Here is a 12,410-nt window from a genome sequence, read left to right on the forward strand (position 1 = left end):
GTTTTCTTTCTCCAAAAAAACAAAGCCCAGACTTTTCGCTTTCATTTCTCTGCTTCTGAACTCTTGTGTGTTTGATCTTTTTGGTGAGGAACCTTCCTCCATTTCCCAATCACTGTGACTAATTTCCTTCAAATAGCAATGCCCTGGTACTCTCCCTATCCACTCCCCCCTCAGAGTAATCATTGCCCTCCTGATGAATATGTGAAAATAGTCTTTTCATTTAGTTCTTCAAAGCCATAGTTCCTTCCTGTCCTCAGGTTTTGAGATCAGTAACTACCATCATTTAGCCTTGTGCTCAATACGTCTTCATTTATCAACACTCTTGATCCCATCAGCTCCTTTGGCCTCAGGGAGAAGTCCAGATGATTGCTTCAATGCACTGCTTAATTAGTACTCAGATCCGTTTGCATTTCCTAACTAGAATCAGAGACATGGGTCGAACTAAATTCTTTAGGCAAGGAAGATCTCATACTTGTCACTGAAATAAATTAAAACGCTACAATGGTGATAGGGGACATGATAAGTAAAATAGGCCAACAGTTAAGAAATGAGCCAGAAAACAGTGGCTTCAGCATAATTAGGTTTTCAGAGCAAAAAGGTGCCCTGAAATGCAGCATTTGACTGTGCAGAATAAGGATGGGTTGATCTCCCCATTGGGAGGAGCTGCCAAGGTTGTGGAATAGGATCCAATATTCTGAGACTACCTTGGGTATTCCTTTAGGTCAGGGTTGAGATTAAAAAATGAATCACAAATGGAAGATCATAGAAATGAAATCTATATACATGATCACAGTTAGTACCTCAAATGGGTAACTGACATCATGAGTGCTATGGACAAGACCCCCTCAAATTATTTTGAGAAGATAGCCTAGACTCTAACCTTTGCTTATTTTAAAGGTAAGTGTGAGGTATTGTGTTCCAGATGCAATTCAGTCAGGCATACTACTTGATGTTAAGCAAAACGCAATGTATTGAAACACTATAGTTAAAATACAACAAATGAGAGATGGATTTGGAATACCGTGGCTCTACTGGAAAACTTAACAGAACAATAGATGCAGTAACTATTATTAGTGAACTGTTCGAATACAGTAACAACTCAAAAACAGACTCTTGAAAAAAGGTAAATTCAGAAAACAGATTGTCTCACATGCAGTTCTCCAATGTGTGTGTGTGTGTGTGAGAGAGAGAGAGAGAGAGAGCAGGCTGCTTCAATTGTTCCAACTTTTAAAAAAATACCCAAAGCCTCACAAGTTATTTACTTTACTGGCTTTCCAACTAGACAACTCCGTGACTACCTGATCAGGTCCATGCCCCTCATCAAACGACCCTCACATCCTGGCATCGTCCCCTGCCACAGCAGGAAGTGCAAAACCTGCACCACACCTCCTCCCTCACCTCCATCCGAGGCCCCAAAGGAGCCTTCCACATCCATCAAGATTTTACTTGCACACCCACCAATATCATTTATTGTATCCGTTGCTCCTGGTGCGGTCTCCTCTATGTTGGGGAGACTGGACGCCTCCTCGCAGAGCACTTCAGGGAACATCTCCGGGACACCTGCACCAATCAACCCAACCGCCCCTGGCTCAACACTTCAGCTCCTCCTCCCACTCTGCCGAGGACACGTAGATCCTGGGCCTCCACCATCGCTGCTCCCTCACCACCCAATGCCAGGAGGAAGAATGCCTCATCTTCCACCTCAGAACACTTCAACCCCAGGGCTTCAATGTGGACTTCACCAGTTTCCTCATTTCCTCTCCCCCCACTTTACCCCAGTTCCAGCCTTCCAGCTCTGCACTGTCCTCATGACCTGTCCTACCTGCCAATCTCCCTTCCCACCGATCCGCTCCATACTCCTCTCTGACCTGTCACCTCCATCCCCACCCCCATTCACCTATTGTACTCTTTGCTACCTTCTCCCAGCCCCACCCCCCCCATTTATCTCTCCATTCTGCAGGCACCCTGCCTCTATTCCTGATGAAGGGCTTTGGCCCAAAACATCGATTTTCCTGCTCTTCGGATGCTGCCTGACCTGCTGTGCTTTTCCAGCACCACCCTGATCTAAACTCTGGTTTCCAGCATCTGCAGTCCTCACTTTTGCCGAGCTCAGTATCTCTGTTGCAATACCTCTCTTTAAAAAAAAATGACAAAATAACCTCTTAAAGTCACTGCTTCACGAGATGTGCACTGCTTATCAGGATATATATGAGTGCTCCTTGGGGAGATAACAATTTCTAAATCTTCAGTGGTAGGCTCTTGGAAGCTGAACAGCAATGTGTATGTATGTGTAAATGTAGCCCAAGGTCTCAGAAGGTCTCCCTTGTAACCCGGGTGAGGTGTAACCAGTTATGATGTACTAGAAATAAGCCTTCACTATTTATCAAGACCACGACTCCATCCTGCCAAACATTTCAAGTGGGCCCTCTTTTCCACTTAGTAAATTATACCAGTGCCAATAAGGAGGACTGATAGCAATGCACCTGCCTAACAAATCTCAGACAGTACCAATGGCTACAACCACAATAAACAGGACACCTGAACGAATAAAAGACAGGAGGGAGTACTCATTCCTCAGTTATACAAGTCATAAGGGAGGGCGATGACGTTAGGATGCAAATCAGTTATAATCTCATGGAGTGACGGAATACATTCTCAGAGCTGAATGACCTAGCCTTGTTGTTTTCCACACCGGAACAGACATAAACACAAAGGAGAGATAGCTTCAAGATTAACTGCGATGTGACCCTTGCTGACATTCCCCTCCACCCTAACTCATCAGAAATCCAAATGGCATTCAGTGGCAAGATGCCCACATTTACACCGGATGAAGTGCCAGATGGTTGGCAACACTCTCAGAGTCATTTGCCAGCAGGAGATGAACATGTTCAGGAGAAACTATGATGAGAAACATAGGTTAGGTAATCACAGAGGTATCACTGACCAACTGAGCTTCTCTGAGAAACCCTCCAGGGCCCTACTGTTCAAGATGCTCGGAAATAATCAGGCAACAAATGCTTCTGATGATATCATTAGATGCCAAACATTCAGAGAATACTGAATGGGCTACTGAAGAATTATGTCAAGTATGTTTGCACACAATCGACAAACTCACATAGAGCATGGGTGATGTGTTGTAATTGAAGTCCTTTGGGATGTTAAGTGAGCAAATGTATGATTCAGAACGGCATTACTATAAATTTAAAGTATTTATAGTGCTTGCTTGACATCATATTTCATCCCAAAATTGACTTTAGAGTTTATTTTCTCCACTTCTTTTTTCTCCAATTTTTCCTCCTTAGAACTCAACTTCACAGACAACAATATATTATGGACTTACAGGACATCCTCAAACGAAGGTAAAAGGATACCATTGTGTATTGACCACTAGCAGGTCAGGAAATTGGACAGGATATAAAACAGCACAGAATGACTAAAAGGTTAATAAGGAGGGAAAATTTAGTGTCCAAGAGAATGCTGGGTTGAAACAACGAAGAACAGAAAATAAAACATTCCATAGGTATTTTCAAAAAGAAATGAGTTAACAAAGTATGTGTTGAGCTGATAGAAAGCGAGTCTGAGGAATGGAGAGAAGGAAATGGCAGGGAAGTTGAACGAGCATTTTGCACAACTCTTCACCATGCAGGATGTAAGTAATGTCCCGGATACAAATCAAGGAAATAAAGAAAATTACAATCACCAGGGAAATGGTATTGAAACAAATGGTACTAGGGGTTGGTTAGCTCAGTTGGCTGGACAGTCGGTTTGCAAAGCAGAGTGATGCCAATAACACGGATTCAATTCCCGTATAGGCTGCAATCACAATGAAGGTCTCACCTTCTTGAACTCACCTCTTACCTGATGCGTGGTGACCCTCAGGTTAAATGACCACCACTGTCTATCTCAGACAGTAGACTTACGGTCATCTGGAAATATGGTAGCATTACTTTTCCTTACTGAACAAACTGTGGTAGATAGGGGCCCAAATGTCCCTGGGTGTTGATGGACTTTATTTTATAAAGGAATTTTCAAGTGTTGTAATGTGATCAACAGTGAAGAAAGTTATCTAAGATTACAAAGGGATCTTGATCTATTGGACCAATGGGTTGAGAAATGGCAGATGGAGTTTTGTTTAAATCAGTGTGAAGGTAATCACAGAGGTATCACTGACCAACCAAGCTTCTCTGAGAAACCCTTAAGGGCCCTTGGTAAAACAAGAGCATTTTGATAAAACAAACAAGGGCAGGACTTATACAGTTAATGGTTGGTCCTTGGGTAGCGTTGTTGAACAGGGAGACCTAAGGGTTCCTGTACATTGTGCTTTGAATGTAGCATCACAGGTGGACAGGGTGGTTAAGAAGGCATTTAGCACACTTGCCTTCATTGCTCAGACCATTGGGTGTAGGAGTTGGCACATCATGTTGAGGTTTGGAGTACTGTGTACAGTTCTGGTCACCTGCTGTAGGAATGGTCCTATTAAATTGGAGAGGATTCAAAAATGATTTACCAGGATTTTGCCAGAACCAGAGGGTTTGAGTTATAAGGAGAGTCTAGATAAGTTTGGACTTTGTTCACTGGATTGTAGGAGGTTGACGGGTGACCTTATAGAGGTTTATAAAATCATGAAGGTTACAGATCAGATGAACAGCAAAGGTAATTTACCTAAGGTGGGGGAGTTCAAAATTATGGGGCATATTTTTAAGGTGAGAGGCGAAAGATTTAAAAGGGACCTGAGGGACAACATTTCCACATAGAGAGTGGTTTGCATTTGGAATGACCTGCCAGAGGAAGTGGTAGATTCTGTTACAGTTACAACGTTTAAAATACTTTTAGACGGGACATGAATAGGAAAGGTTTAGAGGGACATGGGCCAAACGCAGGCAAGTGGGACTAGTTTAATTTGGGAAACTCAGTCGGCATAGCCAAGTTAGACCAAAGGGTCTGTTTCCACGCTGTATGTCATAAAGTCACAGAGTCATAGAGATGTACAGCACGGAAACAGACCCTTCGGTCCAACCCGTCCATGCCGACCAGATATCCCACCCCAATATAGTCCCACCTGCCAGCACCCGGCCCATATCCCTCCAAACCCTTCATATTCATATACCCAACCAAATGCCTCTTAAATGTTGCAATTGAACTAATAATTTTGTAAACCTCTACAAGGTCACCCCTCAGTCTCCGATGCTCCAGGGAAAACAGCCCTAGCCTGTTCAGCCTCTCCCTATAGCTCAAATCCTCCAACCCTGGCAACATCATGACCCCAATACTCTATAAAACCTCCTAGATTTGGAAGATAGCATTTGCAAAAAGGAAGACACTTAGAATCCAGGAAACTATGGGCCATTCATCATAATTTCTATTACGGGAAAGATTTTATAAGATATTATTAATGACATTAAACTTAGGCAAAAAGTCAAGGAGATCAGGCAGTCAATATGGATTAGTGTTTAGCCGATTCATTAGTGTTCTTTAGAACCAGTGCATGTTTTGTATTTAGATTTCCAGAAGGCATTTGATAAGGCGCTACATCAAAGGTTATTGCAGGGAAAAATGACATGGTGTAGGGGTAATATACAGTAGCGCCTCGACATACGAACGACCCCGTTCACGAGCAAATCAGTTTACGAACAGGATTATACGTAAAATTTTGCTTCAATGTACGTACGAAATTCAAGGTACGAATGAAGGTACGAACACAAAAAGCCCGTGTGTGACCACATGGTTTCATTGTTCTGCTTTGCCACGCGCTTGTTGAACGCAAAAGCTCTTGGGCCCCACGTGATCTCATTCAGTTCGTCTTGGCGCGTGCAACTTACATTCTTACGCTATCCGAGCAATGGGAAAAATTGATTCAGTTCGCAAACTTTTCGGATTAAGTTCGTAAGTCGAGGCGCTACTGGATTGGCACATATCGAAGGCTGGCCAATTAACAGGAAACAGAAACTGTGCATAAGTGGGCTATTTTCTAGTTGGCAAGGTGGAATGAGTGGTGTTCCACATGAATTAATGGTGGGCTCTCAACTGTTTACAATTTACACAAATAACTTGAATGAAAGGACTGAAGGTACAGTTGCCAAATTTGCTGAGGACAAAGCTAGGTCAAAAAAGGGACGTGAGAAAGGAATACAAGGACTACAAAAGAATATAACAGGGCCATGTGAGTTATCAAAGATTTGAAAAAAAGTAAAATGTTGGAAAATGTAAAATTGTCTATTTTGGTAGGAAGAACAAAAAAGAAACATTATCTAAACAGGGAGAAATTGCAGAGCTCTGAGATGCAGAAGGATCTGAGTGTCCTAGTGCATGAATCACAAGAGGTTAGAATGCAGGTACACCAAGTAATTAGGTAAGCAAATAATGTTATAATTTATTGTAAGGGGAATTTAATACAGAAATAAGTAGGTTATATTTCAATCATGTGGGTTACTGGTGAGACTATATGAGGAGTACTGTGCATAGTATTGGTCATCATATTTAAGGAAAGGCATGAATGCATTGGAAGCAGTTCACAGAATGTTTACTAGCCTATTACATGGAATGGACAGGTTTTGTTGTTATGGAGAATCTCGACTGAGGGGTCAGTGCTTAAAGTGGGCGGCACGGTGGCACAGTGGTTAGCACTGCTGCCTCACAGCGCCAGAGACCCGGGTTCAATTCCCACCTCAGGCGACTGACTGTGTGGAGTTTGCACATTCTCCCCGTGTCTGCGTGGGTTTCCTCCGGGTGCTCCGGTTTCCTCCCACAGTCCAAAGATGTGCAGGGTCAGGTGAATTGGCCATGCTAAATTGTCCGTAGTGTTAGATAAGGGGTAAATGTAGGGGTATGGGTGGGTTGCGCTTCGGCGGATCGGTGTGGACTTGTTGGGCCGAAGGGCCTGTTTCCACACTGTAAAGTAATCTAATCTAATCTAATCTAATCTAAAAAAAAACCGAAGGAATTACAAAGTTAACAAAGAGCTGAGCAACATCTTTTGTCACAGAGGATCATACACTTTTGGAACTCCCTTACTGAGAGGGCGAGTCCCTGAATATTTTTAAACCAGGTCAAGTTCAATTATTGTTGAGCAAAAAGATGCAGTCTTATGGGGGGGGAGTTGATGGGAACATGGATTGAATCAGATCAGCCAGAATGTTATTGAATAGGGGAGCAAGCTTGAGGGGCTGACTGACCTACTCCTGCTCCTAATCAGTACATTCACGTGAATGGAAGGAGAAAAAAAATCAAAAACAGTCTTCGTGACATATTTATTGCTGCTGTATTCCCATCTCACTACAGCCTGTGTTGAATTCTTAACCTTTAAAATCAATCAAATTATGAGCTCCTAAATGGTACAATAATAGACTAAAAAGCAATGAATGCACACTATCAAATTCACAATTAGCTCCAATTACTCAACTTACATTAATAAAATATATTGATGACTGCAGCAAATTTTAATGCAATGAAGCTTTCCGTTAAAACAAAATTCAGTGACAATTAACGTTAACACTCTCCTTTTAAAATATGGCATAAATTATCACTGGTTCAGCTTTCAAAATCCCTTATGAAAGCATTTTCTGACAAATATTTTAACACTATTAATCTGCGTAAGGTTCAGTGCACGTTAATGGGCTCCCTGACACTAAAACAGAACAAGAACTAGTGCACACAAAGATCTCAATCACCCTCAAGAAGTTTGCACTATCCTGCTCATTACTTTATTAAAATCTTATCTAATTTATATTGTTCAATCCTCATTGTCACAAATCTCATCTCAGCTGCTGAAAAATTCTAAAACTTTTGAGCTGTGCCTGCATTCCAAGATAATGGCTACATAGTTGCGATGCAAATGCTATTATCCACTTCAGAGAGTCTGCGTTGCTGTGGCAACGTGCACTTTTACAAGCATGTTGTAATTAGGAGCTATGGGCAATAATGGTAAAGACTCTCAATACTCTTTCCTTCATGTGACTGACCAGGGATCTCTCCTGCTTGTCATTGGTGTGTGTTAAAGGAACTTACAGGTTGATGCACACCCTGTTTGGCAGCGTACTGAGGGTGCTTTCCTTGGTCATCGAGTCCTGAGGCTGGGACTCAAAAGGCACTGTGCAAAATACAGCAAAAGAAAAATCAAATCTGCCCAACATTCCAAAACATCAAGTGGTTCATATGTGGAATGGACTTCCAGAGGCAGTGGTCGATGCGGGTACAGTTATAACTGAATAACAACATGAATAAGAAACATTTGAAAGGATATATTGCAGACTAAGCGCAGGCAGGTGGGACTAGGTTGGGATTATAGTCAGCATGGATGAGTTGGACTGAAGGGTCTGTTTCCATGCTCTATTACTCTTTGATTTCATATGATGAATTACTTAGATTACTTTCACGTTTAGTAGTTAATATCACAATTGTTTTTACAAAATTGGATGCACAGAGTCAAAGAGATGTACAGCATGGAAACAGACTTATCAGTCCAAGTCATCCACGTTGACCAGATATCCTAATTTAATCATTTACCAGCATTTAGCCTATATTCCTCTAAAGCCTTCCTATTTATATTCCCATCCAGATGCCTTGTAAATGCTGTATTGGATCTGCCTCCTCCACTTCCTCTGGGAGCTCATTCCGTACACACATCACCCTCTGTGTGAAATGCTGCCCTTTAGGTCCCTTTTAAATCTTTCACCTCTCATCTTAAATCTCTGCCCTCTAGTCTTCTCCCATCCTGGGGAAAAGATCTTGTCTATTTACCCTATCCATTCCCCTCATGACTTTATAAATCTCTATAAGGTCACCCCTCAGCCTCCACGTTGCAGGATAAATAGCCCAAGCCTATTCAGCTTCTCCCTATAGCTCAAATCTTTCAACCTTGGCAACAACTTTGCAAGTCTTTTCTGAACCCTTTCATGTTTTGCAACATCCTTCCTAAGCAGGGAGACCAGAATTGAATGCAGTATTCCAAAAGTGGCCTAACTAATGTCTTGTACAGCTGCAACATAACCTCCCAGCTCCTATACACAATACTCTGGCCAATAACGGAAAGTATACCAAATGCCTTCTTCACTATGCTATCTACCTGCGACTCCACTTTCAAGGTAATATGAACCTGTACTCCAAGGTCTCTTTGTTCAGCAACACTCCTCATGACCTTACCATTAAGTGTAAACGTCCTGCCCTGATTAGCCTTTCCAAAATGTAGTACCTCACATTTATTTAAATTAAACTGCATCTGCCATTCCTTGGTCCACTGGCCCATCTGATCAAGATTCTGTTGTACTCTTGAGGTAACCTTCTTCACCATCCACTACACCTCCAATTCTGACATCGTCTGCAAACGTACTAATCATACCTCCTAAGTTCACATCCAAATCACTTATATAAATGACGAAAAGCAGTGGACCCAGGACCAATTCCTGTGGCAGACCATTGGTCATAGACCTTCAGTCTGAAAAGCAACCCTCCACCATCACCCTCTGTCTTCTACCTTCGAACCAGTTCCGCATTCAAATGGCTAGTTCTCCCTGCATGCCATGTGATATAACCTTGTTAACCAGTCTACCATGAGGAACCTTGTCGAATGCCTTACTGAAGTCTATGTAGATCACGACCACCGCTCTGCCCTCAACAATCCTCTTTGTTACTTCTTCAAAAAACTTAATTAACACATCTGCACTTTTCTCTGAGACTAGCATGAGGGAACTGAGAATGAGGGTTTCCCTTTTAAGACAGAGAACAAAGTTTTTTTTCACTCAGAGGATGGTTGGAGCATGGGATTCTCATCCCTAAGGTACTAGCAATTGGGTCTTTAAATTTAATGAAAGCTGATATGGACATAAACAAGGGAGTCAAGGGTTAAGGGAGAACAGATAGCAAAGTAGGGAGAAGACCACAATCAGGTCAACCAGATCTTCTTGAATGGCACGGCAGGACCATAGGGCCAAATGGCCTGCTCCTCTTGCCAAGTCTTACGATCACAAAGTTAACTGTCATTTGTCGTAAACAGTCAGAATGATTTTTTCACAGTTTAATTTGTGAACTTGTGGAAAATATTGAGCTAAATTTAACAACGGGCAGGGAGGGGGTTAGAAAGTATCTAAGGCAAACAGTGTTCATGGCTCACTGGTTCCCAGTCTGACAGTACCCTCAATTTTAAAATGTTCTTTCTTGTTTTCAAATCCCTTCATACCCTCTGTAACCACCTCCAGACTTCAAACTCCTCATCAGAAACACCATTCTGATTTCTTGCCTCACCCCAATATGAATTGCTGCAATAATGATGGACATGGCTTCAGCTGCTTTGGGCCAACTCTCTCACCCCCTACTCCAACATCTAGAGGTTATCTCCCTAAATCTCTCCGCCATTCTTTCCTCCTTTAAGACACAGCTTAAGAGTTTGGTGTATGGTGCTGCTTGCAAAACCTCATCTCACTGTGACCAAATTTTGAGACCCGTAAATTGCCAAGAGTGAGAAATGAGAGATCTGAGGGGAGTGGGTTCTGAGAGCAGAACCCAGATAAAGGGGGAACATGGCTGTTCTAACTCTGTCACAGTCCCAAAATAATCATGATGTTAACCTCATGACCCCAAAATTTGGTTGGAGACCCCACTTGGGGAATCTACAGACCAGGTTTTGAGTCATCGTCCTAATATCTCCTTATGAAGCTCGGTGTCAAATTTTGTTTCAATGTTTTCCTGAGAAAGGACCTTGCATAAACTGTTAAGGTACTGCATAAATGTAAGCTGTTGTGAAATATAGAACTGGAATGGGCCCTTTGGCCCACAATGCTGTGCCAAACATTACACTAAATTAAACTAATCCCTTCTGCTTGCCCTTGGTCCCTATCCCTTCATTCCTTGCATATTCATGTGCTTATCGAGAAGTCCCTTAAACAGCCCTATTTTTCCTGCTTCCACCACCACTGCTGGCAACGTGTTCCAGACTCCTATAATTCTCTGTGGAAAAAAACTTGCCCCTCACATCTGCTTTGAACTTTCCCCCATTCTCACCATTACGGTTTATTTCAGATCAGAAGATATCATGATAGTTGCATGTGTCAGACATTTGTTTGCACTTTTCACAAAGGGTCAGTTCAACTAAAATGCTGAAGAATGTGATCAAAAGGCCACTGTCTTGTGGGTTAATACTAACAGTAATGACCAGGGAAAGAGGGGTGAAGTTTAACTGGGTGCCAATTTCCTCTCAAGCATAGGGCATGAAGATAGGTCTTCCTTTTCTGTTAGGGTGGAGGACACAAACTAGCAGAGGTCCTACCCTTCTCCAAATGTACCATGTGGTGGACATCTCTGCTCTCATACCAGAAAATTGCTGACAAGCAAGTGAAATTACAGGCATTGCAATTCGTGCAGCACTATGTACATAATTAATGAACTTTAATAAAGAAAGCTACAGATTTTACATAATCTGACAGATTGCAGGATTCTTTAGATATGGGACCGCATGCAAATTCTGTTGGTCAAAATCCAGCCAGAATTCCTCCTCCAAATACATGTAACTTGCAACCAAGAGAACAGAGCAGATATAGCTTCATTATCTAAAAGGACAGAAAGAATAGGCTTACTGGACTGAAGGTCTGACACGGAATACAACTCTTCTGAGGGACAGGGCAATCCAGTCAGCTGCAGAATAAAAATAGTGTTATTATGACAGCCACCACCAGACACACACACACACAACATATCAGTTGTCCCCCCACCCCTCTCTACAGACTTACTCTCTCCAAGTTTGCAAGCCCTCCTGGAATGTCCAATTTTCACAACAGAGCGTCAACAGTGATTGCCAATGTACAGGTTAGAAATAGGGAGGGCATTGCAGCCACTTGGTCTCCCTCGCTTCAGCTTCAAAACTTCACTGGAGAAGGAAAGGAGCTGGGCAGGATAAACCAGGGCGTGAGAGGACTAAGTTAGGGAGTGCTCATTAGACTCAGCTGGAAGTGCCACATTTTATCAAGAATGCGAAGGCACCGAAGACAGTGAAGAACCGATGAGCAAGAACAGCTGAGATAATTAGAGAAGTTGGGACTGCTTTTCTTAAACAGGAGAAGGCTAAGAGGAAATTTGATGGAGGTTTCAAAATCATAAGAGATCTGCACAGAGTAACTGGGGAGGGACAGCTCCTGCTCATAAAACAACCAGGAACAAAGGGACCCAGATTTAAAATTATTTGCAAAAGTATTAACACAAGACATGAGAAAATATTTTTGACTCGGCGCATAGTTAGGGACTGGGATGCATGGTGGAGACATTTTCATTTAAAGTATGAAATGACTATTTGAATATAAACAATGTGCATGGTTTTCAGGAAAGGCAGGAGATTGCCACAGAATTGTAATGTTCATTCGAGAAACTGGCGAGACAAAATAGGCAGAATGGCCACCTTCTGCACTATAATAATTGTGGGACTGATA

The 12,410-nt window shown here is 42.3% G+C and overlaps 1 protein-coding gene across 2 annotated transcripts in view; it reads right to left on the reverse strand.

Moving 5' to 3' along the window:
- The window catches only part of smyd3 (SET and MYND domain containing 3), an 815,623-nt gene that overhangs the window by 541,257 nt on the left and 261,956 nt on the right, over positions 1-12,410 (reverse strand). For both annotated transcript variants that reach the window (XM_043695426.2, XM_087991171.1), the window contains exon 4: positions 11,565-11,622. In XM_043695426.2, the coding sequence (XP_043551361.1) occupies positions 11,565-11,622 (58 nt within the window). The remainder of the gene's footprint in view (positions 1-11,564; positions 11,623-12,410) is intronic.

The sequence above is a fragment of the Chiloscyllium plagiosum genome, unplaced genomic scaffold (assembly GCF_037043375.1).
Source record: "Chiloscyllium plagiosum isolate Xiang-an unplaced genomic scaffold, Cpla_swu_hap1 HiC_scaffold_10, whole genome shotgun sequence".
Lineage (NCBI taxonomy): Eukaryota > Metazoa > Chordata > Chondrichthyes > Orectolobiformes > Hemiscylliidae > Chiloscyllium > Chiloscyllium plagiosum.